We start from the raw sequence: 25,540 nt of genomic DNA, 5'->3' as shown, positions 1-25,540 counted from the left end.
GTCTGTTCTACAAGGATGAACCAGTAAGCCTAAACCACCAGGTAACAGCTTCCCAAAACACCAGCACACTCACTGCTCTCTTCTGCAGCACGCCTGCCGGTGCTCCTGGCTACAGAGCCGGCCCTGTGCAGCTTTGGGCGTTTGAAATCCCCGGAGCCCCCATTCACAGGTTCTTAAGGAGGCCTTTGTGGCCAGGGCCTTGGCCAGAAGCAGCGCTGATCAAGTTTAATATCACCAAATAACTTACAGATGCTTGAGGAGCCATAAAAAAGATAAAACTCACTCAATCAAATGCTCAGAGGCTTCCAGCTTTCCTCGTGCTGTCGATCCCAGCCTGCGTTCTTAGCGCAGCAGCTGTGGCTGAAGGAACCCGCAAACCCTTCGTGCCCAGCTCAGAACCAGCCACACGCGGCTCCGTACTGGGCAGCTCGCAAACAGGCAGCGAGAGCCAGAGCAAGCCCTTTCCCACAGGGCTCGGGTTTACCCTTGCTGGATAAAAGAAGAAGATAGCAGGCAGATCAGCCTTGTATTTCCTCTGTGCTGACCTGTTCAGTCCACACCCCAAAGCTCCTTAATGAAAGGCTGCTACCTCAAAAATCAGGTGGCGCAATTAGTCAGCAGAATTCACGTAATCCTTGCACAGTCACACCGGCCTCTCTTGGCCCTCTGGCTTGCTACAGGAAAACAACGACAAAAACACGAAGTAAACACGCGAGCAGGGCCCTGCTGCCCCCACACCTTGCAGGTGGCGGCGATCGGCCCTGGTCCAGCACAGCCGGCACCGACAGCTCCCGGCTGGCCCCGGCCACTCCCCACAGCCTGCCCTCGGGCACAGCTCTGCCCCCGGGGCTGCCGGCAGCTTGGATTCAGCAGCACCGAGAGCCTGCTGCGGGAGGCCTGCCCAAAGGAGAGCCTGGGCAGGGAAAGCAGCCCTCCTTCCTCCCTGAAGCCCTCTGCTCGCCGTGTTCACACGCCAGGGGAACGTCGCTTGCCTCTTTATACGTGGGAGGATATCTGTGGATCCTTCTATTTGTCTTACAATGTTTCTAAGCTAAATTCCTAGTTAACTGCACGTCAAACAAATGAGTAGCATCCTGCGTAGATGGCTAAACTACATCTCATCAAGGGTATTAATTGCTGCTCACAGAAGAAACGAGCAGCCAGAGAAACGGTTCCTTGTGTAAAAGCGAGGGCCTGGCATTTTCAGAAATTCCGAGTAACTGTCCCAGCGCATGTCACAGCAGCTCAAGCTGTAAACATTTTAAATAATTAGGAAATTACCCAGCGTAGGCTGTTGCTAGGAGCGGTGTCTTCTGCAAAAAGGGCTTCTGAGAGGCCTCAGTTAGGGGACTTGGAAACACACTTTTTGTAAGAAGAATTAAAGCAAAGCAGTGTCCCAATTTTGTTTGCTTGTTTAATAAAATGTATTTACGTGTATGTTTGGTGGAACCGGGTTTCTAGGAACATTTGTTTCCTGCAAGAAGCACGACCAAATGCTCTGGGCTTGCAGCTGCCCAGGAGCACGCAGGGCAGGGGCTGCTGCCGGGCCGTTCCCGGAGACGTGGCCGGACACCACCCCGTCCTTTCCCCTCTTCGCTGTGGGGCCCAAGGGGAAAAGAGAACCAGGCGGGATGATCCAGCAGCTACACACCCGCTTGTCTCTGCATGAAGGGCTGGTCGGCAGGATCCGGCCCCGCCACGGGCCCCCTCGCCCCTGCAGCGGGAGGCACGGCCCCGGCCTCCTGAAACGCCGGCGCTCGTTTTAACCCCCGGCTGCAGAACCGGCGGAGTGTTTGGGCAAACAGCACAGCAGGAGGAATGAGAGGAATGACTCTTTAATAAATTAGCAAAATAAACAGCATTAATACATGTTAGATATCACTGCGCTTCAGCAGATTGCCTGACTTGATCAGAAACCTCGATTTCCCAGCTCGGTGTTGATCCAGCGGCAGCAGCCCCGGCTGGGGCTGCAGCACCTGAGAACCTAAAACTACTCAGAAATAAAACTTATTTTTTTTGGTAAGAGACACAGCTTGCAATGAGAAAGAAGTTAAATTACCGTATGATTTCTCTTCATCTAGCTGTCTCCTTGCAGAAGAAATTAAAAGAAAGTGATCTGGTTGTTACCCCCTTAAATAAGTAGTATTATTTCCCCTCAGAGGGAATGGGGGGAAACAAATGAGCACGTTTAATTTATCGGAAGGATCATCTGTTCTATTAAAAACGGATGCAATTTCGATGCACGAGTCTCTGCTTGCCGCGGCCACCCGGAGCGGCGCCTTGTGCCCCGCGCCGCTCAGTCCTCGTCCCGCACGTAGAGCCCGGCCTCCCAGCGCTGCGCCATGGCGCTCTTGTGCCGCCCCACCCGCGTGCTCTCCACCACCTGGGGGGACACAGAAAGCACGATTTGTCATAAAAACACTTTCATGTATAAAAAAAGCGATCCCTTCCGCACAACTTGCCCTCCCCCTAACCGGGGCCCCCGCCCTTGGCGTTCAGCCCCGCGCGGCGCCTGCCCCCCCCCCGGCCGCTCGGGGCGGGAGCAGCAGCCCCGGACAGGGACCCCCGAGCCCCCCGATCCCCGTCCCCCAGGGCCAGGAGGGGCCTTACCTCCGTGTTGATTTTGTCCACGGGCTCGATGCCTGCGTACTGGGAAAAGGAAGGAAAAAAAGGTTCAGAGCGGCGGCCCCAGGGAGATGCCAGGGGAGGTGGGCACAGGCTGTGCGAGCACAGCACGGGGACCGCGGGGGTCCCCTGGGCCAGGACCCCCAGCAGATGGCGGGACCCTTCCACACCGCCCCACCCTGCCTCTGGGACCAGAGCCCAGCAGCTCCAACAGCCCCCGTGCATGCTGGAGGCCGGGGCGCTCACCTTGCCGTCTTCCTTCGTCCTCCTCCTCCTCTCCTCGAAGGGGCTGGAGCGAGCCGAGTCGGGGCTGAGGCCGTCGGTGCTGTCCGGGGCAGGACCCGCCACTCGCAGCGGGGTGAAGGACGACACCAGGCCCAGGACCCCCGCCGGGCGTGAGGCGGGGATGGGCACCGGGGACCCGGACACCGAGTAGCTGCCGCTGGCACCTGAGGCGGCTTTGGGGAGAGAGAAAGGGGCCGGGCTGCGAGGGCTGCAAGGAGCACGACGATCCCGGGGCTGGAGGCACCCACGGCGGGGCCGGGCTCCAGCCGCAGGGCCGGACCTCTGCGGGTCCTTGGTCAGCGCTGGGAGCCCACCCCTGGGTGCCAGCCCGAGGTTTTCAGCGCCAAGGAAGGGGAAATGCGTGTGCTGGGCACTTCTGGGCCCTTTCGGCACTTTGCTGGGATGATGTGACAAAAAGTCATCAAAACCGGAGCAGCTCTGGGGCCGAACACAGAGCTGCCCCTGCTGAGCCCGTCTGCTCCCCGTGGGCAGCCGGGGCTGTGCCCAGCTGGCTCCGCGACATCGAGCGCTTTTGCTTCCTGACTACAGGGCCGGCATCCAAGGAGAGACATCTCTGGCAAGACAGCTTGCTACCAACACACCTGGGCCCCTATAGGTGTCTCTGCAAGCCCCCATGGGGAGCAACTCGGACCCCGTGCCCCGCAGCCTTTCCCCCTTCCCGGACCCGGCCCTGCCACGGGCACCTGGCCCTTACAGCAGGGCTGGGGACGCGGTCGGGCTGCAGGGGCAGTGCCCGGTGCAGCTCCTGCGAGTTTGGGCTCAGGGACTCGGCGTGGAAGCTCGGGACAAGGGCTGGAATGGGACATCTGCAGCTGGCCCACAGCTGGGGGGGGACAAGGGCTGGGGTCTGTCCCCCGTTTGCATCCCCCTGCTGCAGTGCGAGGCCACCTCCAGCTGCGAGGGGCACCTCGCACAGGCTGTGGGCTTGGGATCTTGCTCCCTCGTCGCTTCTCATCCCTCCATGTGGGCGCCCCAGGGCTCCCTGCCCGCTCCTGCTGAGACTCGGAGCCACAGGGGGCAGGGGCAGGATGCGGCTGCCTGCCCCGCTCCTGCGATGCCTTTCCTCCCCTTACCTGAGCTGTGGCGTGAGCGGGAGCCCTCCTTGGAGAAGCCGTCGTTGCTGACCAGAGAGGAGCCGTCGATCAGCTGCCGCCGCCTGCGCTGCTCCTGCAGCTCCTCTTCCCGCTGCAGGTCGCTCCGAATCTCCTCCTCGATCAGCATCGATGTCTGGGGCTTCCACGTCCTCAGCGTGTACTGCTCGTCCCGGCCGTCCTCCCCGTCCAGGCCCTTCTCCCGCCTCAGCGGGCTTTGCGTCCCCATGTTGTCCACGAAGGAGATCCTGGGCTTCCAGAAGGGGAAGGAGAAGTACTCCTTGCGCAGGACACCCGTTCCCGCAGGGCTCGGGGTGGAGCCGGGGAGCCTTCCTCCCTGGGAATCCTCACGTGCCCATCTGCTGCCGCTGGCGGAAGCGTGCTCGTGCGCCAGGGGCTCCCCCCGGCCCCTCTCACCGGCCGGCAGCACGAAGCGGGGCTGGGCCGCCTGGGAGCGCGTCAGGTTCACCGTGTGGGTGGAAAGGGCTCTCCCAGCCCGCGTGTCCTCCGCGGGGCCGAAGCTGTGGCTCGAGGACTGCTCCTCGTGGATCCAGCTCCGCCGCTCCTCTGCCCTTCTCCCGGGGGCCGGCTTGGGCGGGGGGGTTTCCTCCTGCTCAAACACCTTCTTGCGCTCGTCCAGCTCCTGCTGCGTCCCCCGGTCATAGAGCCCCAGCAGCCGCCCTTGCCTCTTCAGATCCTCTTCACGCTTGGTTTCCTGCTCTATTTCCCGCTGGACGTAGAAGGAAGCGCGGCTTTTGTCCTTCCCTTTCCTGCCCGGAGCAGGAGACGCGTGCATGGAGAGCAGAGGCTTGGTCTGGATTTCCACCAGCTCGCTGCTGGAGGTCAGCCGCTGGATGCCCCTCTCTTTCCAGAGGTTCTCCTCCCTCTCCATTGCCCTGCGGATTTCCCGCTCGATGGGCGTCTCGTTGCTGGCCTTCAGCTCCTTGTCCGGGCTGCTGCTGCTGTTCCTCATGTCCACGAGGCCATTGAAGGCCTCGCCGGACACGCTTCCATTGCTGACGTAGCCTGCACTGCCCTCGGTATACATTTCACCCAAGCCAGAGTCCAGGTCGTCTCTGGACGATGCCTTAGTCAGGCTGGATGTTTTCCCCAGGGGATGTAACCTTCCAGCATCGTCCCTTCCCTGAGCGTAAACCTCCGCCTTCACGGGCGTCCTGTAGGACACGTTGTACACCTGGTAAGTGCCCGTGTCTGTCCTGCTCTGGCTGGGCGCGCCAGCGTTGCCGTAACCTCTCTCAGCCTTCGTGGTGGTCTCAGGACTCTGCCACTCTTGCCTTGAGATTCTTGTCACCGCCTCTGGCTTCGGAGACATGGCCTGCTGCCCCGGGCTGAACAGGGAGCCCGGGTTGGTCTTCTCCAGCATCAGGAACTGCTGCCGGGCGGCGGCGAAGTTGATCTGCTCCCTGTCTATGCTTTCGGGGTCGACAGGCGTTGCTGCCCTCCCCGAGGACGGCTTGTCAAAGTAAATGGCGAAGCTGGAGGTGCTGGTGCCCTTGTGCTTGCCTTCCCCCTGGCCGCCCGCACCCACGTTTATGGAGCTCAGCTCATCCATGGAGCTCCACCTCTCGGCCATGGTGGAGCTCTTCCTCACCACCTGCCCCCGGATCACCTCCTTCCTCTCGTCCTCCAGCTCCTTTGCTTTCTCGGGCGAGATGTTTGGTGGAAGGATCCTGTACTGTTCCTGCTCGTCGTCCTCGTAAAGCCTCGATGGCTTCCTCTCACCCCGGTAAGCCCTCAGGTCGTACTGGCTTCCCGACCGAACCACCTCCAGCCTGGACTCCCTGTCTGGGGAAGGGGTCCAGACATCCTTTCCACCATCCAGAAAAGACGAGGGCGACTTCAGCCTCGTTCTCCACTCGTAGCCATTCTCTACCTTCTGGCTGCCGCACGGAGAGGGGCCAAAGACGTCATCGTCGCCATCCGCGGGCGTGGGGCCGTGTTTGTGCGCGGTCTGCGGGAGCTGGAAGACCAGGTGCCTGGTGACCCTGTCCATCTCCTGGGAAGAGTCAGCATCCAATTCTCCGCCTTCCTGGGGCTGGGGGCTCTGCTCGGCCTCACGGTCACCCTCGGGCTCCGGGCTCACCTGAAGAGGTCTTGCGCAGAGGGCAGGATCTTGCTGGCCCTGCAGGCAGGAGGGGAGAAAAGCCGTCGGGAGAAGCTCAAGGAGCAGAAGTCGGAGCGGCGCAGCTCCCTCTCCAACCCAGTATGCTTGTCCAGAGTGGCACCTCTGTGGTGCCCGGGCGATACCCGAGCCCACGGGGGAGACACCAGTAAGGCAAGATAAAGATGTCTTAAAAGCGATTTGCTCCATTTACCCAGAAATGGCAGTTCTTGGACAGAAGCGGTCAGTTCTCTAGTCTCAAAGGGAACTGCCCAAAAGCCAACATCCAGATCCTGTCCCCACTCCTCTCAGCGTCCCTCGCCGGACCCACAGCCTCGTGTGGCAGAGGCCAAACCTCCACACCACCAGCATCGCCTGCGCTGCGGGAGCTGGGCAGCGGTGCCCCATGCTGCGAGGCCGCGGGTTTGGGTGATTCCAGGCCAGCCCCATCCCCACCCCGGGCAGCTTCTGCCTGCTCTGTCCTCGCCCTGGCTGTGGGTTTCGGCACACATCCGCCCTGGGTGGCGCTGGGTACGTGGGCCCACAGCTGGGACAGGCGCCGACGACACCGTGCCTACCTCTGCCTGGAATTTCTCCTCGTGTGTTTATGGGAAGGAAGCTCCAAGTCACTGAGACTATTGAAACAGCAAGGATCATAAAAATGGTTTCATGGCTCATAAAAAGCACGGGACTTTAACCCATCTATCACGCACACCGTGAGGAAACGCCTGCCCTGACCTTGGTGTGGGTCCTCCCGCTGCTAACTGGGCCATAGCTGGGTGACAAAGCGGGTGCCCGGGCAGGGAGGGGCAGCTCAGGCGGGTCCCTGCCCCCAGCAGGTAACGCTGCTCCCAGGGGGACGCCGCAGCCCCGAGGGGGCCGGGCGAGCGGCGCTGTCACCACGACCCCACCACCGCTTCCCCGAACAGGTCGGGGAGCTGCGGCCGTGCCTCCTCTGCAGCGATGCTGCTGTGGGCAGCACCCACAGCCCTTCCTCAGCCCCTCTGCCAGGGCAATTTCAGCCTTTCCTGGGGGGCAGCACCCGGGGCTGGGCAGCGCTGACACCATTAGGGGCAGCTGGGGTGTCCCAGGGCGCAGGGCAATGCCCCCGCACGGTTTAACCCCGCTGTCTTCAGCAGTAACAGGCCTGGGCTCTGCTGGGAAATGCCCTCCCCAGCTGCTCCGTGCCCAGCTGGATTCCCACAGCTCTTTATTTCCCTTCCCATAATCCGTTATTGCCCGTTTACAGTCGGTGGTGACCCAGGCAATGAAAACTTGCCCACGGGTAATCGTGTTTGGAGGGGCCAAAAGTCCTTGCTGGTAGGGCTGGGGAGCTCGGGTTGCTGGCAGCAGGAGGAGAGGGGGGCAAGGAGAGGAGCAGGGCTGGCAGAAGCTCCCGGCAGCACCGCACCGGGGGCCAGCACCCCTGGCAGGCCCAGCTCCACGCAGAGCGGTGCCGACAGAGCCTGACCCGGCTCAGCCCTGGGGGTACAGGATCGGGGGGAGCTGGGCCGGGCAGCACCGCAGTGCCCACCGGCTGCCCTCGCCATCAAACACACGCCGGGTGCTTTCCAGGGTCCCCCCACCCTGGGGATCCCGCAGTGGGCACGGCGCGGCGCTGCCATCCCAGGCAGCTCCGGCTGCGCCCAGCAGTGGCACCCGCCAGCAAGGGGCACAGGCGGCAGCGCCCCAGCTCCCGACCATGTCCCAGGTCTGCGGCACCTGGTGGCTCCTGCGCAAACCTGGGGCTCAGACGAGGCATCGCCTGCCCGGCCCCTGCCTGCTCTGTGCCCACGTACCCCGAGCACACAGGCCCCTGTGCCCCCAGTCCTGCCGGCACGCCTGTGACGCCCAGGAGCGAGCCAGCTGCAGGCAGCCCCCCCGCCCGCACCACCTATAGATAGGGCTGGGGTGCGCACGTACCCCCCGCACCCACCCTGCTGCGTGGGCATCGGTGCCCCCGCTGCTGGGAGGAGACGGCCGCCCTGAGCCCTCGCTCCTGCCCCGCCACACCGCACTTACTGTCCTGGAGCCATCGGCACGGGGGTCCCCATGCCCCAGGGTGGCACCCGCCTGAGCCGCGTCCTCGGGGAGTGGCTTGGCTGGGCGGCGGTGGGGTGTGGGTGCTGCCGGGGCGGCCCAGGGCTGCGTGGCCCTGATAAGCTCAGCCTGAGCCCCGTGGAGGAATTCCAAGAATTCAGCTGGGCTCATCGCTGGCCTGGGTTCAATGACCCGTTCCCAGCCCCCCCACGCCACCCATCGCCCTGCTGCCAATGGCTCCCACGCCTGCACAGCCTCCGTGCCCTTGGCCCATGGCCCGCGGTGCACACCGACGAGCAATGCACCGGCACAGCAGCGTGCCGGGGCACCAACGCGCCCGTGTGCCGAGGCAGCGACGTGCTGTGTGTGGCAGCACCGTGTTGGCGTGCTATTGCACCAGTGCCCCCTCCTCTGGGCACCCTCTGCCTCTCCACAGACACAACTGCGGCGGTGAAGAGCCCCAAAGCCCCAGAGAGCAGGGGGGTGTCAGACGCTCCTCTCCTGCCCTGGCTCCGTGGCCGGGTTCTCCCCACCGAGGAGCACAAACGGGCAGAGCTTGTGCTGCTTCCCGGCGAGCAGGCAGCCCCCCGCAGGGAGGTGGCGCGGGGGCACGGCCAGTTGGCCACCAGCATCCCCGCTGCGCCGGGAGCCGCGCGGGCGCAGGGCTGGGTGCTGCAGCAGCCTGGCCCCGGGGTGTGGGGTGCTGCCGGGAGCCGTGCGGAGGAGCCCGCAGGCTGAGCAAACAGCAGGGAGTCGCCGCTCCGGCAGCTCGCACTCTCCTGTTTACACCGCGGGGCCTCTCCCAGCCCAGCTTTCCCCGTGCCAGCTGCCTGATAACCCCGTGTTTGCGCAGGCAGGGCTGGGGCGGGCGCCCTTGCTGCCGTGGCGGCCCTGGTGCTCCCGGCCCCGCCGCCCCTGCCAGCCCCCTCGGCCCTCATCCTGCCTGGGGACCAAAGCAGCTCCGTCAGCAGGGAGCAGCCCCTGTGCCGGATACGGAAACCTCGGGCCATTGTATCTGACGGGCGAGGACAGGACCTGTGGTGGCTGAAATGCTCCCGGTGCCCTGGGCCACGGATGCCGGAGCCCGGCAGAGCGGCAGCGCCGCCAGCAGCCAGCACCGAGGGCACCCTGCCCTGCCTGGCACCAGGCATCCCGGCCGGCCTGGGTGGTGCCCCCCGTGCCACCGTGCTCTGCCCTTCGCTGTGCCTGCATCTGGGGCAGGGTGTCCCCATCCTCGTCCTCTGGCCACATCCTCGTCTTGCAGCCTCTGCCACAGCCCCGTGTCCCCCGGACCCCGCTCCCCTCGCACGACCCATCCCGGCCCCGGCTGCCAGCCCCAGGCCCGAGCAGGGCACGGGTGTAAATCCCGACTCAGCCCAGCTGTGGGGCACTGGGAAACCCAACTCACCCCTGCCCGGCCTGTGGGTGCCCCGTCGCGCTCTGCGGCTCCCGTGGGAGAGCAGCCGGCACCCGCTGGCCGTGGGGATGGCGGCTTTGGTGCGGCCACCGGCGGCTCTGTGTTTCCGGGAGGGAGCACGGCGCCTGTTTTACCGTGGGGCTGAGACAAAGTCCACGCCAGCGGCCGTGGAGCACGGGCGAGCACCACACCCTGCGGCGGGTGCGGATGTGTGCACAGCCCGGGGCTGGCACCGGGCAGCTCTGCGAGCGGGCAAAGCCGGGGCCCCGTTGCCCAGAATGAACCCTGGGATCCCAGCACCAGCGCTGCCCTCCCCGAGCCCAGCCTGGGGTGAGCTCCGTGCGGCTCCCACCAGCCTGGAGGTGGGCAGAGACCCTCGGCTGCACAGCGGTGGCCCCTGGGGTGCCCTGACCCCATCACTGTCCCCTTGGGACAAGCAGGAACCCAGGCTGCCACATCTTCACCCGTGCGTGCCTGCCAGCACCGCACCGGCATCCCTTCCCTCTCAGCATCCCGGTGCCCACCCTCCCCGTCCCCCACTGCCACCTCAGGGACGCGGCGATGCCAGGATGACAAGCAGGCTGCCCGCCCTTACCTGCGCCCTGGGCTCCAGGGTGGCACAGAGGACCTGCCACGGCGGGGTGTACTTGAACATCTCCCTCCCGTGTTGTCACCGTCGCTCTGGGGACGGACACCTCCGTGGCACAGCAGGGGCTGGAGACGCAGGGGGCGAAGGCAGCGTGCCCTCACCCAGCTGGCTGCCACCCTGACCGTGTGCCGCCAGCACCCTGCTGCCAGGAGGGGAGGAAGCAAGGGGATTTATCCTGCAGGGAGACCTGGTGGCGCTGGAGCCCGGCCAGCCAGCACCTCTGCCCCCGCCCCGCACGGGCTCAGCCCCGGTGCTCCAGAGGGAACAGGGCGCTCGGTGCCGGCGTGGGGAGGAGCTGGGGACCCCGGACCAGAGCACGGGGCACCGGCACAGCCCCGCTGCCAGCACGGCACGGGAACGCTGCCAAGCCAAGGAGGGCTGCTGGCAGCAGTGGCAGCACAAATGCCCCTGCCCGTGACCCTTGCACTCGTGAAATGGGAGGAGGGGAGAGGCTGACGGGAAGCCTCTGGGCAGGGGCAAGAGGAGACGGAGCCGAGGCAGCGCGGCTGGGGGGGCAGCACGGGGTGCCTGGGGAGATGGGGCCAGACCCTGCTCCAGACCCCGCTGGTGCACCAGGCCTCTACCCCATGGCACTAGGGGGGGATGGACCCAACCTCCGGCCACCGCCCCCTCCCCAGCAGCCCCCTCCCGGCCCCTTCCCACCCCCGTGCCCAGCGCCCACCTCAGGGTGCTGAGCGTGGGCGAGCGGCGCCCCGGCCGAGGTGGTCCCCAGGCAGAGGCGGAGGCGCCAGGCTGGTTATTCACACAGTTTATTTGCTCGGTTCGGGTGTCTTACAAACAACGGGGGGGCCGGGGAGGGGGGGAACTTCAAACGGCTTCGTCACAAGTAAAAAGCACGGGGGGGGGTGCGGGAAGTGCACTTCAGCTGAGCCAGGCGGGGGGACGGCGCGGGGCTCGCCGGGACGGGGCTGGGGCACGGCCGGGCTCCTCGCTGCTGCTGCCCCCTGACAGCCCCAGCCCCACGGGGGCCTGATCCTGATCCTGCCTCTGCCAGGGGCCAGTGCTGGGTCCAAAGGCAACCGGGGGGCTGGGGGTGCCGAGGGTGGCAGGGGGCCTGGTTTGGGATCAGCACCCGGGGAGGGGGTGGCAGGAGGTGACATGAAACCCTGCGGGGGACCCAGCCCTGACCCCCAGGGATTAATGGGGCAGATGCCCCCCAGCACCCAGCCCCAGCACCCCACGTCACACTCGCCCAAGGACTAGGGGCCTCCTGGCTGTGACACTGGAGGTGGCAGGAGAGGCTCTCCCCTTGCCCCCATGGGGCTCTGCCTCTCCCAGGGGCTTTTGGAGCACCGCCAGCCCCTGCAGCCCCCCACAGCCTCCAGCCCCTGCTCCCCACCCCGCAGACACGATCGGGGTAAAATGGCAGCCTCGGTGGCACTGGGGTGGCAGCTGGGACATCGCAGCAGGGCCCCCGGCGTGCCTGGCTTTGTGCTGCAGCGAGGACCCACTCGGACCAGGACCTCGGGGACCGGGCTGGGGGAGCTGGAGGCTCCCAGCAGGAGCCCTGCCCGTGCTGGCTGTTTTGCCAGCAGCACCCAGGGTTTGGGCCAGGCTCAGCACCCACGGGTGCCCGGCTGGCCACGGTGGAGCCCTCCCCTGCTGCCCCAGGTCTCAGTGGAGAGGAAACGCTAATGCTGGTGGTGAAATCCCCGCTGACGGGCTGGGGCGTGGGGCAGGGAGGCTGCTGGCGGTCCTGGCACGGAGCTACGGCCCCGACCTTCACCACGCCACCAGCCAGGGCACGGAGACAGCGTCCCAGGGACACCCTGCACGGGACACCAGTCCCCCCAGCAGGCCCCAGTCCCAATGCCTGGGGTGAACTGGGCCGGGGACCTGACACTGGTGACCCTCAAACTGGCTCTGCAAAGCTGCCACGGCCGGGGCAGCTCCGGCTGCAGCTGCCCGGGGCCAGGAGGACGTGGTGAGGGCGCGGGGGCCATCCCAGGGCAGGGCTGGGGGGCTCTGGGCCACCCCCCCGCTGCTGCGGGGTGTCACAGGCAGGTCCAAGCCCCGATCCCATCCCTGTGGGCTGGGACCCCCCGCTCCCCCTCCGCTCGCTGCCCTCGCGGGCTGCCCCCAGCCATCGCCGCCCCCCTGCATGGGCAGTGGGCACCCAGACACGGCCCCGCTCGCCCCCCTCAGGTGCTGGAGCCCAGGGACAGCGGCAGGGCAGCTGAGGGAGGAACGGCCCCGCGGCAGCGGTGGTGGCGTCGGTACCTGGCCGATGGCTGCCGTCACCACGAGCAGCAGGGCGAGGAGCTCCCGCACGGAGAGGAGAGTCCAGGAGAGCGGAGCCAGGCTCCCTGCCCGGACCCAGGCTGCGCCCACCCCGAGGGGGCTGTGCCTGGTCCACAGCACCCTGAGTGCTCCCGGCACCGCACCGACAGCCCGGCCGAGCCCAGCATCATGGAGCCGACGATGGCCAAGCCCCCAGGATGGAGCTGGGCCGGGGATGTGCTGGAGAGATGGCGCTGGAGGTGCAGGGAAGGGCTGGTGGGGGGCTTCGCGCCGTGCTGCGGGCTGGGTGACCGCGGGTCCTGCCGGCTGCTGGACTTGTCTCTGTCCCCTGGCCCGGCCGGCGTCCGTCTTCCAACGGCAGGTGGGAAATTGCTGGAGGAAGGAGGAAAACGCCCCCGGTGTCTGCGCCGGGGTGAGGCAGGGCTGTGGGGAGGGGCAGGCGAAACGTGGGGCGTGGGGGGGGTCTCTAATAAATATCACACGCAGCACTGGGGGTGTCGCACGGAGCGGGCGTTGGACAGACGGGGCGAGCGATGCCACGGCCTCGGTGTGCTGCCGCCTTTTGTAGGCTTTACAACCACCGCGCTGGATTTCCCCAGTTCTTAAGAAAAAAGGGGGCTGTGTCTGGCCAGTAAATAACCCTGTGTCCTGCGGGGCCGCGGGCCTGGGGAGCGGGGGCGGAGGGGCTCGGCGGGGCAGCCTGCTCTCGCCGGCCGCGGGGCTCACATCACCGTGCAGCATTTGCAGCGCTGCTTCTTCGCGTCCATGTCCTGCTCGGCCTCCTTGGCTTCCGTGGCGTTGGCGCCCAGCTTCTGCCCGCCCGGGGCCTCCTCCCCCTGCGGCGCGGCGGCCGCAGGCTCCAGCGCGGTGCCGTTGGGCGGTGCGTGGTCCTTGCCCGCTGGCTCCGGCTTGCTCTCGGCGTCCTCGATCACCACCAGCTCAGCCTTGATGGTGCCCTCCAGCCCCAGCACCTTCTTGGTCTCGTTCTCGTCTTCCACGTTCTGGTAGCCCATGAAGATCATGGTGACCGGCTGCTCCCGGCTCGGCTCCGCGCCCTCGCCCGGTGGCAGCGCCGTGGAGTTTTCCCGCGGCTTCGCCTGCAGCCCCGTGATCTCCCTGCGCGGCGTCGGCTTCTGGCTGGACGGGGCACTGCCGGGCACCTCCTCGCCCGCCTTGGCCTCGCTCAGGGTCACCTCGTCCGCCTTGTGAAGGAGCTCGTCGACCTCCGAGGAGCTGAGCGGGTGGGCCCCGTTCTGCAGGGCCCCAGCCTCGGCGCTCACCGCGTGCACCACTGCGGGGACAAGAGGAGGAGGTGAGGGGTGGCGGGGAGGGGGCTCGGGCTGCACCAGGATGAGCCCCGCTCCTGCAGCCCGGCTCCCCCGCGCCGCCCCCTTGCCCCCGGGCCAGGCTCACCTCCTGGCAGCCCCCAGCCCCCCCAGCCCCTGCTCTGTGCAGCGAGTGGGGCGGCTGCACCAACGGCACCACCCGAGGAGCCGCTCCCAGCCCTTGGCACCTCTGAACCCAGGCCCCGGGCCGAGGTGGTGCTTTGCAGCAGGTCCCCGAGCTCAGCACCCGGTCCCAATGCGCCCTGGTGCCCGCAGTGCCTGGTGGCCCCGTGCCCGTGGAGGGACGGGGTCTTCTGCTGGCAGCGCGCAGTGCATGGGCACTCGCAGCGCTGCAGGGCAGGAGGAGCCGTGCTCGGCGGTGAGGGATGCACCCAGCGCATCGCATTTTCCACTTGACTTGGAGCATCATGTGATGATCAGTGCAACAGCCACGGGACGCAGTCAGACGAGCGATAACAGATAATGACCGGGCCAGGCATGGCTGGCGCGGCTGGGAGTCACCTGGGCTGCTCACTGCCGAGGGGGCTCCTCGACACCTCCTTGGGAACGGGGGGTCCTGGGCCCCCGGGCAGCGCAGGGTCCCACTGTGCTGAGGCAGGTGACGGAGGTGGCTGACGTGATGGAGGTGGCGGTGACAGTCCCTCCCTCCACAGGGAGGACGTCGTGGAGCAGGGCCAGCTGCAGCCAGCCCATGGAGCCCAGGCTCTGCTCAGCCACCGCAGCTCCCCGTCGTTTTCCACAGCTCCGCAGCCAGTCCTCGCTGCTGACACAGCTGTCCCTCGGTGCCACCAGCACCATCAAAGCAGGTTCCTGGGGTGCCCCAAAAGCAGGCACTGGTGCCTAAAGCTGCATCACCCAGGGGATGGGGTCTGTGCTGCCAGCCTGGGTGGCGCAGGGTCGCAGGGATCCCCAACAGCCCAGCTGCTCAGCACCATCCTGTCCCCGGACGGGAGGTGCCCATGACACCGGACCGACGCGATGCCAGTGCCATCGCCTCGCTGGTGAGATGCGCTCCTGGGGCTCTGGACGCAGCAGATCCTCTTCTGTGCCCCCCATCAGCACAGGGACTCGACGTGCAAACTGGGCTGGCCCCTCAGGACCATCCACACCACGGTGCTGGGATGGCTCCCACGCCGCGCTGGCTGGGGCACAGGGTGGGCTATCGAGGGCTTGCCCTGAGCCGGTTCCCCTGTGGAGCTGGTGAAGGCAGCAGGAGCTGCCCCAGCCCTTCCTCACCACGGTGCCCATGGGATGCTCGGGCAGCTGGTCCCTCGTCCCCTGCCCTTTGCTCCTGACGCCTGCCAGCGGGATGGGGCCGTACCTTTTAGCTCATCCTCGTACACTTTGACCCCTTGCAGACAATGGTTCTGGGGGAGAAGGGTGGTGCTGGACAGGACCTTGGTCTCCCCAGTAACTCTGTCCTTCTCCACTGTGATCTCCACTGAGTACATGGCTGGGACACAAAGAGCACAGTGAGCGTCACGGCGGCCCCGGCCCTCCCCAGCCCGTGCTCAGCAGCCAGCAGCGGGCAGGCGCAGCGGCACGGCGCGGTGCTCAGCGGTGCTCAGCGGCGTTAGCAAGGCGGCAGGCTGCAGCGAGGAGGAGTGAAGGCAGAGGCAGGTGCAACATCCCGGGCACAGCCCTCCTACGGGGACCCACGGGGCTCTCACCGTCCTGGTGCTGCTGGCATCCCCTTACCTCCGCGGCTGCAGGGCCGGCCCCAGGGGGCAGCAGGGCCGGCGGCCGCCGCGTCCGTCTGTCCGGCCAGCGAGTGGGGCCAGCCGCAGGGGCCTGGGCTTGGGGCCAGGATCACGCTCGTGGGACGCGGCGCTGATGGCGCTGGTGCTGGCCGAGGTGGCAGGGCAGCCCCTGCGCTTCGTGGGACGGGCGATCCTCAGCATCGATCCTTCAGCTCCGCAGCTGGTCCCCGCGGGCACCGGGGTCACCTCGGCCCGGTGGCGCTTGGCTCCATGGGCACAGAGCCGGGTTCTTCCCAGTGCCGCAGCCCAGTCTGAGCGTCCCCAGACCAGAGCAAAACCTCTCCAGGAGCTCCAGCCCTGTCCCAGCACGGGCGGCTCGGCGCCGGCTGCTGCAGCCCCGCAGCCCCTGCCTGCTCCCAGCGTCTGAGCAAGCTCCCGCGGTCAGGCAGCCCCGGCAGCCCCGGCCCCGCGTCTCTCCTCTCCCTCGCACCGAGAAGCCGCAAACAGAGCAGGAGGCAAAGGATGAAACTGGAGCAGAGACATGGAATGGGGAGGGGATGGGGGCCCTGAACAGCAAACCAGCCGCGGGATTCCACCAAACACGAACCCTCCGATGGCAAATAACCGATATTTTATGCCCTAGCCTTGGAAACTCGTGGAGCGGCGGGGATCGTTGGTGGCAGGGCTGCAGCATGGGCTGTGCATTGAGGGCGGTGAGCCAAAAGATGCCACGGGGCGGGAGGAGGGAAGCGACCAGGGAGTGCTCCTCGCGTGGAAGTGGGCACGTACCTGCCTTCATCATGTCAGTGCCTTCCACTGCCTTCATGGGGCTGCTGGAGACCTTCTTGGCTGGGGGTGGAGAGGAGAAGCGACGCCCTGAGCCGAGATGATCCCCAGCCACCCACGTGCCCCACACAGGCCCACGGGATGGCCCCGGGGCTGATGGAGCCTCCCGCTGCCCCCTGGACGGGCTCCCCCTACCAGGGGGATGTGGGGTCCAGGGTCACCTACCTACGGCCGTGCCCAGGGGACTCTGCAAAACAGAAGAGCGAGGTTAGGAGCTGCAGGGGACCCACCGCCCCGTGCACCCAGCCCCGGTGGCGAGGCACCAAGCACAGCCCCCCTGCATGCAGCCCCTCACCCCCTCACCCCCTGCCCACCCGGCCCCGCAGGGGGTCGGCTGTGCCCACCTTCTGCGCGTTGGGGACGTTCTCTGCCTTCTCCTCCTTGGCCGGCACCGCCGCCACCTCGGCCAGGTTCTCCTTGGTGGACGCCACCGAGCTGCTGTTCTCCAGCGTCTCCAGCTCCTTCTCCAGCCTGGGGGAGGAACCGGGCCGGGGGCTGCGCTCAGACCGGGGAGCACGGAGCAGCGACACACACCCAGGGACAGCCGGACAGACTGCCACCGAGCCAGCCCCGCGGCGCTGCCCCCCGGCCCCACGGGATGATTAAACCCGGCCCGTGGGCACTGGCAGTGCCATCGGTTGGTGGCACAGAGCGACGCCACTTCATCCACGGTTTGCTCCCAGAAGCGTTCACCCCGATCACATTTCCCAGGAAGAAAAGAGCCCCGGCCATCGGCCCGGCAAAGCCCCCATGCAGCCCCCGGAGGCGGCAGGGCTGGGGGAGCCCCCCCGATTTCCCCCATATCCCCCCCATGTGAACGAGGGCACCTCGGGGCCGCAGCTCCCAGCCTTTGATTCCGTCTCCCCGCGAGCTGCCCTTTCCCTCTGCAGCCCAGAGGAATGCCCCGCGCCATTGCACGGACACAAAGGCCCCTTCGTGCCTGGCCTGGCCCCATTCCGATGCTCGGTAATTAACCGGTAATTAACGGGCACAGCCAGGGACCGGGTGCATTCCTGCCGGGCTGCCGGGACAGCGCTGGGGGTTGGGAGGGGGCTGCCCCCCCCACCTCCTGCCACCGCAACCACCCAAAGGTGCCCGGGGAGCCGGCCCCGCTCATCCTGAGCATGGTGGCAGCGTGGTGGCAGCACCCGTTGTGGCCGACGTGGGGACCGAGCTGCCTCTTGGCCTCCTGCCTGCCCGGGGGGCTCGGGCATCCTCCGACCACGTCCCCAGCACGCTGTGGGCTCCCCGGCACCAGCCGGCCCCGCCACCCCCAGCCCTGTTACCTCTGGATGGTTTCCTCCAGCTCCTTGGTCTTCACTTCATCCTCCTGCATTTGCTTCTTCATCGCCTCATCCTCCTCGGAGGCGGAGGACGGGGCCCCCTCCAGCAGCCACCTCTCCCGCAGAGCCTTGGACTGGGGAGCACAGCGGGGGGTCACGGTCCTGCCGCCCCCAAGGCCGGGGGCTCCGGCCCATCCCTGGAGCGGGGGGGGGTCCTCAGGGGGTCCTCACCTTGAGATGCTGCAGCTGCCGCCGGTCATCCTCGAGCTGCCGCCTCTTGTTCTCGATCTCCGTCTGACGCTTCCGCTTCTCCTGCGGGGACGGGACAGCGGCAGAGCCGGGGTCGGCCTGGGGCAGGGGCAGCAGCGGGCATCGCCGGCAGGGGGGAGCCTCCATCCCGGGGGGGGGGCAGCCTCCGGGCTCGGGTCTGCACGGCTGGAGCCCCCTCACCTCGCCTCCACCCTGCTCCCTCGTGCTCCCCCCTGGGGACTGCACCTCGCCAGCCCAGCGCTGGGGGAAACTGAGGCACGGAGGGCGCAGAGCACGGGCTGTTTTCGCCTGGCCCTGCTGAGCGAGAGCCGGACAGCGTCGGGGAATCCAGCCCCGAGCGGCCTCTTCCCCCGGCCCCGCCTCACTGCACATCCTGGGGTCGGTCCAGATTGTTTTAGCAGAGTCAGTCCCAGTCCTGGGAAGCGTCACTCGCTTTTTTTCCTCCTCTGGCCCCAAACAATTTGCCCTTTGTACAGCACAGATCGGCTGATAGCGATGGGGACGGGGAGCGGGGAGCTGGCAGCCGGCGGCGGCACCGGGGGCCAGGGAGCTGCTGCGGGGCAGGGGCAGGGAAACGGCAGAGCCTGCACCCTGCAGGGCCGGGTCCTGCACCAGCCCCAGCCCTTGGGGAAGGGCAAAGGGGGGCTCCTCACTCTTTTCCCTCTCCCTCAGGGCTCATCAAGGTGCCGCTTTGTTAATTAACCCTCCCAGCCGCCAGCTCTGCCCCTGGTCCAGAGGTGCAGAACCAAGCCCGGAGGGTCCCGGGGTGGTCACCTCATTGGGGCCGGGACATGGGGCCAGCAGCAAGGTGCCGCCTGCTCGCCCGAGGGCACTCACCGCGATGGCCTGCAGCCTCTCCTGCTGAAGGGTGCTGGCCTCCACAGCCCTGCAAGAGAGCACAGAGCAGCCGTGAAGCGCGCGGCCGGCTGAACGGGGACATTGTGCGGCCAGCGGGCTGGACACCGTGCACAGACAAAAGCCGAGCTCTTCCCTTCCGCTGGCTGCTGCCTCCCCTGCCCTTCGCCACCCCGAAGCCGAGCGCTCCTCGCCCCGCACGTCTCCTCCGGGCACCCGCTCGCCGCTGTCCCCCTGCAGCTGGCGGTGACCCCGTGGCACGCGGGTGGACGCGGTGCCTACGGAGGCGCTGGAGCGGGGCTCTTCTGGCCACCCGCTGCTAAACCCGCCTCGCACTTCCCATGGCGAGCCCCTTCCTTGGCTGCCGACACCTTTCCTGAACAGAGACCTTTCTGCTGTGTGCACAGACACGGACACACCAACGAGCACAGACACCGACGTGCACACACAGACACCGACGTGCACAGCCACACGGCCGCAGCCACACGGCCCTGGCGTGCCGCAGAGCACCAGGTGCGGGCGCAGCCGGGCTGGAGACGCCTGCCCGGGGCCCGTCTGTGACCTGGGGAGGCTGCGGTGCCGCTGGGAGCAGGCGGGCTGCGTGCCAGCCGATGCTAACGAAGCGCTGAGCTGCGGCAGTAATTAGGGTGGGAGGCTCGGCGGTGGCGTAAGGCGATGGATCATTGCCATTTGCTTGACAGAGCAAGGGATGGCGGAGCCCAAGAGGGCCAGGAGCAAAGGGAGTGAGTCTCGGGGAGAAACGGGCTAAGTGCGAACCCATTTTCACAGCTCCCAGGAGCTCCTGCCCTGGCTGGGAGCACTGGAGCTGGGGTGGCCAAGGCTCGGGGGACAGTGGGATTCCAACCGCCTCCCGCGGGTCCTGTCCCTGCGCACACCGGGCTGGTTTGCAGCGCTCAGAGCAAGCACAGACCGTCCTGCCTGCCAGGGAGGGAGAGGGGCTGCGGTGGCCCCAAAGCATTCCCAGAGCAACCAGGGCAGCTGCAAGTGCCCCTCGGCTCGTTCCCTCCCATCCGCCCTCAGACACTGCTGTGTTCAGGCCGTTTCCCCCGTCCCCACCCCAAGCAAAACATTTCCATGGCATGCAAAACAACGCCGCTTTCCAGAAAGCCCCGGAAAAACAACGGGGACATTTCCTGAAGGGGTCATGGAAAACGTGATGCCCCGCGGTGACCTTCACCTGCTCCCCACACACGGCACCCCCCGGGGCCACGCCTGGCCCCACGTCCCGCTGGCACGAGAGGACCCCCCCCCGTCTCTGTCCTCCTCCTCCTCGAAGGCAGCGATTTCCCCGCACCCGGATCCTGGCAGCGCGTGAAATCAAGGCCAAACAAACAAACCGGGGACGGGGCCGCTTCGGAGCGGTTATTTTGGTGCAGTTTGAGGTGATGCCGTGACCGCTCTGCACACGCATGCATGCGCTCACCCGCTGTCAGCAGCCTCCATTTGTCAGCGGGCTGGCAGCCCGCCCGCCGTCCCCACGCTGCGCCCGAGCTGGGAAATTAAATACTTAAAACCCCAAAGGGAGTCGGCGCGTCCGCGGGTCCCGTTCTCACCCCTGCTCCCTTTGAGCTGCTCCCTGTCCCGCAGGTAGCAGAGGGCACCAGGGGCTGGCCCCGCTCCCTCCCCGCCATCCTGACCCCATGGCAGCCCCCAGACCGCCTGTGCCCTGCAGACACCCCTCGGTGGCCGCTCCGAGGGCCCCCCCGCCCTCCCCTGCACCAGCCGTGGGACCAGGCTGGTGGCAGCCCCGCGGCAGCCCCGGGGTGCCCCGTGCCAGGGCCGCCTTGCTCCGGGGCCACGGGCACCCTCCGAGCCTGGCTCTCGGCACCCCGGCCTCGGAGGACTTTGGACCAAAGCCCGCTTCTTTCCTGGATCTTGCCCCGTGCAGCAGATCCAAACTTTTTCAGTGTTCCTGAAACGTTCTGTTCTGCTTTTCCTCCATCGTCTTTATTTTCCATTATTTGCTGAAGCCTCTGCATTCCCGGGGCGAAAGCCAGGAATCTTCCTGGCCCAGGGAAAGACGCAGAACAGGCTGGACGCCCCCTTGCCGCCCCCCCACACCCCCAGCCCTGGGTGCACCCCAGCTCAGCCACAAGGCCCTGGGCGCTCATCCCTCACCTCCAGACCCCGAGAAGGGGCACGGTGGGGCTGATCCTGGAGCCCCCAGGCCCCTGCCCATGGGGACAGGGCGTGGGGGCAGAAGGGTGGGCGGGGGGGTTCCCACAGCTCCCTCCAGCCTCCCAGCCCCTGCCCTTCCCATCCCAGGGGGGTCACCGTGCTCCACAGGACCCCCGGGGCTGGGGGCTGGTGAGTGGAGCCCCCGGGTGGTCCGGGGCCGGGGTCACCCCAGGCTCCCCCCAGGCAGCCGCTCCCCAGCCCCGGCTGTCCCCAGGGGGCGGCAGCCCCGGGATGAGGGATGAGGGATGGCCGCGCTGAGCCAGGCGCCCTGGCAACATCGCCATGGCAACGGCGCCCTGGCAACAGCACCATGGCAACGCGGGAGGGAGGATGCTGTGCCCCAGGGACCGAGGGGGCCCAGCAGCAGGACTGGGGCCAGGGCACAGCCAGGCCAAGGACTCGGCACCTCCAGGGCTCCCCGGGAGGCCTCGGCAGCGCCAAGCTCCAGCCTCAGCTGGGGTGCCCGGAGGGGCGGAAACGAGACCCCAGCAGCACCAAGTCTGGGGACGTCACCCCCCTCGGGAACCACGAGGGCAGAAAAAAAAAAAAAAAACTAAACAGCCCCCTCCTCCACCACGCCTCATTTCACCGGGTCTCGTGAGCTCCTGCAAACAGGTTCATGCTTCGCCTGGTGCCCGCTGCGCGCACGTCCCAGCCCTGCCCGTCCCGGGGCAGCTCCTCCAGCCGGTTCTGATGCACCTCGTGGCCGTGGCACAACAAATGAGGTCGCTGGGACCAGGGGCACAGACGGCACCGGGGGAACTCCCCCTGCTACGGCAGCAGTCCTCGGGCAGAGCCACGCGCCCACGTGTGAGCACGCACGCGCCCCGAGCACGCACCGCGCTCCCTGCCTGGCTCTCCAGCTCTTTCCAGCCCTGCTGATGCCGCTGTTTCCACCATCACAAGGGAAGCCCGTGACCTTTTGTCTCCTCCCCGCCTGACATGAAACAATAATGTTTATTTGCCTTCCTCTGTTTTTTCCCATTAGCTCATCCAAATGTGCGAAGAGCTGTTTCAAGCTGCTCCTCCGCTCCCCTGACCTCCGCTCCGTTCCCACCCGCTCAGCTCCGAGCCAGAGCAGAGGGCAGGGAGAGGCCCCGGCGAGACGGGCCCTGGTGCGGGGCCCAGCATGGGTGCAAGCAGCGGCAGCACAGGCAGCCATGCAGGAGCAGTGCTGATTTACACCAACAGCCAGACCCCCGGGGAAAGCAGGCCCCAAGTGCTGCTGCCGTGGGGCAGCTGAGAGCCCCCCAAAGCACCGCCACGGGCAGCGGGGCCGCCCTCGAACACCCTCACCCATAGCTGGGTGCAGAGGGGAGGGGGCTGCAGCAGCCCGGGGCCGACAGCCGTCGACAGTGAAGGCAAATAAATCATCAGCCAGCAGGCTGGGGCGGGAAGGGACAAGGCTCCCCGTGATGGCAAGGAGAGGCCGAGCCTCCGCCACGCACAGCCAGGCTGCTCTGAGCCCTGCAGGTGCCCGCGGGCTGCGTGGCCCCATCCAGCGCCGCTGCCTGGGGAGGGGACGGGACCGAGGGGGGAGGCGGTAGGAGGGGTGGCAGCTCCCGAAAACGCAGGACGCATTAGAGCAGCAGAGCTGCTGATTGATTCTTGGGGCTGAGACGTGGGCTGGGAGTGCCAGGAGAAAATGGATCCTATGAATATTTGATGAACGGAGGCTCAAGGAGAGAGTTTGATTGGAAAATTACAGATCTTTCAAACAATGGTTCAAGTGCCCTCCAAACACTTGGGTTTCCAGCTCCCTTCCAGTTAGAGGAGCAAGGCTCCACTAGGAAACACCCACACGGTTTGTGAATGAGAGCAGAGCCTGCCTCCCCCCAGGCAGCCCAGCAGCTCCAGCACCACCCGGGGACGTGGCGCTTGGCTCCGGCCACCCCGGTGGCGTCACCTTGTCCCCGGTCCTCGCTCCTTCGAGGCACCGCAGCTTTCCCACACCAACGCCATGAAGATGAGGGCACACGAGGCTCCACACAGCCGGCGGGGACGTGGTTCCTGTGCAGAGCCCTGGCAGGACACCGAGCCCTGAGCCAGCACCCACAGTCCCCAGCAGGGAGCTCCATCCTCACACCATGTCCAGCTCCTCCGCACTAGGAAGCACCTGCATGGAGCAGGTCCAGCCCGGGCTCCCCTCCCCGCCGGGAGCTCCAGGGCTGACTGTCTGGGGCCTGAGGGGCTCGCTCCCCTCCCAGTGGGTGCGAGCGCTAAGTACAGACTCAGAAGATCAGGCTCCCTGTCACCGCCTCTGCCTCCAGCCCCGAGCTCTGCACCCTCCCTCCGGCCTGCCCTGACCCCTCAGACCTGTGCACGTCCTTTCCACTCCCAGCCTTGCTCTTCAGCTCCCACCAGCACAGGGGGCCCAGGAGAGGCTTCCACAGGTAGAGCCCCCTGCCCGCCCTACCCAGCCCCACTGCAGCCACTTCCAGTGCCAAAGCCCATCTGGCCGAGCCCGGCGCGGTGCGGAAGACGTGAGCTGCCCCCCAGCACAGGGGAAAGTGGCTATTTCTGGCCAGGAACCAGGAGAGCGAGCAGCAGCAGTTTCCCAAGGAAACCTGCTCTTGCTCCAGTTCCTGCCTAGCCGGGCGCACTTGAGGGCTGCGCCGCGGGGCCGCGTTTGGCGGCTGTGGGCTGAGCTCCGAGCCCCGGGTCCTGGCGCGGGGGCTGCGGTGCCATTGTGCGGCTGTCTGCGGCCGAGCTTTATGGCTTCCTCCGGGACACTTGGGAACCACGGAGGACCGGGTTTTGCTTCACCACAGAGGCACATGGAGGGGAGAGCAGGACCCTGAGTCCCACCCAGAGGGAGAGTCCCCAGGGCTGAAATCTCCATCCTCCTCCTCCGCAAGGCTCTCGGCTCCTGATCAGGGCTGGGGATGGTGGGGAAGGGCAGGACCAGGAGAGCACCCAGCTCCCGAGGAGGCCAGAAGCCTGGGGGAGGCACAGCAAGGTGCAGGGAAGAACTATCAGAGCAGCCAGAAGTGGAGATGCAAAATCTCCAGCTACTCAACAGCATCAATAGCAGCAGGAGCAGAGGACAGCAAAGCAGCCCCGGTGGGACCAGCAGAGCCTCTATAAGAGCTGGAAGCTTTTAGCCAAACCTCCCTTGGCACTAGCAGCTCTCAGCGGCCAGCACCCTCCTCCAGCTTCTGCCAATGCCAAGGAAAGGCAAGAGCCAACCCAAGCCCACAGCACGCTCCCCAGCACGCATTAGCGGCCGCAGAGCCAGGCCTAGGTCCAGGGAGTGCTTTGCCATGGGCCTCTCCTGACCCGGGGCTTTCCTACGCCCCCATCCCAACAACAAGGGTCTGAATTTTGCAGAGCACGACTGACCCGCGGTGGAAGCCAGTGCAGGAGCGCCGGAGCTTTAGGTCTGCTCACACACCCACAGCTGCCCGGGGAGAACACGTGCCCGGCATGGCATCCAGCAATAACTTTTGCACATTTATTCCAGCCCCAAATCTCCAGACCTGTCTCCAGAAGAGCCAAGCCCTGAGCGCCCAGGAGGGGCTGCGCTGAAGCTGCCCAAACAGAAGCCAAGCACACTCGGGTTCTGCTTCACTGCTCAGCCTCGTGCTCACCTCTCACCTCCAGGGCATGTTTCCCTAGCGGGGATTTTAGTCAAGAAAAGGAACAATCTGGTATTTCCAGCACACAGACAACAGCCCTGGCACATTCCCAAAGGGCTCCTTGTCCCCCGGGGGCAGCCGGGGGGGTCTATCCTGCAGCCCTCCGGTGTCGGAGGGGCTCGGGAGGGAGGAGCAGAGCCTGGAGACGTGGCGTGGGGGAGCTGGGGACAGGAGCTGCCGCCCTGCCCTGCACTGTCACCAGGCCTGGGGGCTGACCCCCTCCCCATTTCCATCCCAAACATTGCACCCAGGCCTCTGAAACCCTCTCAGCCCCCTGACAGTGCTTCCCACACTGCTCTCAGCGAGCCGGAGTCCAACCCCAACAGGAGGCAGCAATCACCCCGACCGCCTCCAGCACCCCCAGCAGGGCTCCCCCAAACCAAGGGGAGCTGGCAGCTGAGCAGGACCAGTCGAGCACCCAGCACCTCATTAGCAGGCAGCCCATTAATCAGCGCAGGGAAAGGCACTCAGAAGGTGCAGGCCCCCCGGCTGGGCTGGATGGATGCCCCCCAAAGTCCCCAGTGCCAAACCCAGGAGATGCCGGGGTCCCCCCATGATGTGGTGGGACTGGAGCCACGGGGAGGGAAGGGAAGGCCTGAGTGTGATGGGGCTGCCCTCGCTGGCACCAGGCGTCGAGCAGCAGCCTGCCCCTTGCCCTCCAGAGAGGCAAGACCAGCACGGGCATGGTGCCCCCACCCATGCCCCCCTCTCCCCATCCGCCCGCGGAGCCCCGTGCCCAGCCCAGAGCCGGCCCGCAGGCACCAGCCAAGCGGGGCAGGGCCCCACCGCGGCACACAAAGAAGGTCGGGGCCGGGAGAGCATCCCCGGGCTCGCACGGAGCCGCCCCCGGCAGGAGCCGGGCTGCGAGAAGCCCCCCGGGCTGCCCCCCCC

The 25,540-nt window shown here is 66.6% G+C and overlaps 2 protein-coding genes across 3 annotated transcripts; both read right to left on the bottom strand.

Annotated features, from left to right (window-relative positions):
* Positions 1 to 1,819: 1,819 nt before the first annotated feature.
* On the bottom strand, positions 1,820 to 8,323 carry MISP (mitotic spindle positioning). 2 transcript variants are annotated; one of them, XM_035348443.1, is made up of 5 exons: positions 8,167 to 8,322; positions 4,005 to 6,165; positions 2,872 to 3,083; positions 2,611 to 2,649; positions 1,820 to 2,383 (listed from the first exon to the last, which is right to left on the bottom strand). In XM_035348443.1, the coding sequence occupies exons 2-5, from the start codon at positions 6,034 to 6,036 to the stop codon at positions 2,297 to 2,299; spliced, it is 2,370 nt and encodes a 789-aa protein (XP_035204334.1). In that variant the 5' UTR covers positions 6,037 to 6,165; positions 8,167 to 8,322; the 3' UTR covers positions 1,820 to 2,296. The 2 variants fall into 2 exon arrangements, with proteins under 2 accessions (XP_035204334.1, XP_035204335.1); XM_035348444.1 differs by lacking the exons at positions 1,820 to 2,383; positions 2,611 to 2,649; positions 2,872 to 3,083 and adding an exon at positions 3,122 to 3,293 and having other exon boundaries at positions 3,991 to 6,165; positions 8,167 to 8,323.
* Positions 8,324 to 12,178: 3,855 nt separating this feature from the next.
* PALM (paralemmin) lies at positions 12,179 to 23,133 on the bottom strand. The gene is made up of 10 exons (XM_035308676.1): positions 23,098 to 23,133; positions 21,601 to 21,779; positions 18,795 to 18,843; positions 17,919 to 17,999; positions 17,691 to 17,821; positions 16,749 to 16,875; positions 16,570 to 16,591; positions 16,348 to 16,407; positions 15,180 to 15,311; positions 12,179 to 13,803 (listed from the first exon to the last, which is right to left on the bottom strand). Exons 1-10 carry the CDS (start codon positions 23,131 to 23,133, stop codon positions 13,235 to 13,237), a joined length of 1,386 nt encoding a protein of 461 aa, XP_035164567.1. The 3' UTR covers positions 12,179 to 13,234.
* Positions 23,134 to 25,540: the final 2,407 nt, after the last annotated feature.

This window comes from Oxyura jamaicensis, chromosome 28, assembly GCF_011077185.1.
Source record: "Oxyura jamaicensis isolate SHBP4307 breed ruddy duck chromosome 28, BPBGC_Ojam_1.0, whole genome shotgun sequence".
NCBI classification, from domain to species: Eukaryota; Metazoa; Chordata; class Aves; order Anseriformes; family Anatidae; genus Oxyura; species Oxyura jamaicensis.
Note: the sequence above shows the minus strand (reverse complement) of the source record. Positions and strands in the feature narration are given on the sequence as shown.

Bases quoted from the DNA above. Each gene is read 5' to 3' on its own strand.
- MISP (XM_035348443.1), bottom strand. From the start codon at position 6,036: ATGGACAGGGTCACCAGGCACCTGGTCTTCCAGCTCCCGCAGACCGCG. The intron at 2,650-2,871 runs GTGAGCGCCCCG...TCCTTTTCCCAG, and splicing joins GGACGAAGGAAGACGGCAAG to TACGCAGGCATCGAGCCCGT. The intron at 2,384-2,610 runs GTAAGGCCCCTC...GTGTCCCCCCAG, and splicing joins TGGACAAAATCAACACGGAG to GTGGTGGAGAGCACGCGGGT.
- PALM (XM_035308676.1), bottom strand. From the start codon at position 23,133: ATGCAGGTGCTTCCTAGTGCGGAGGAGCTGGACATG. The intron at 18,844-21,600 runs GTGAAATGAGGC...GCTCTCTTGCAG, and splicing joins GCAGGAGCTCACGAGACCCG to GGCTGTGGAGGCCAGCACCC. The intron at 18,000-18,794 runs GTGAGTGCCCTC...CCGTCCCCGCAG, and splicing joins AGAGGCTGCAGGCCATCGCG to GAGAAGCGGAAGCGTCAGAC.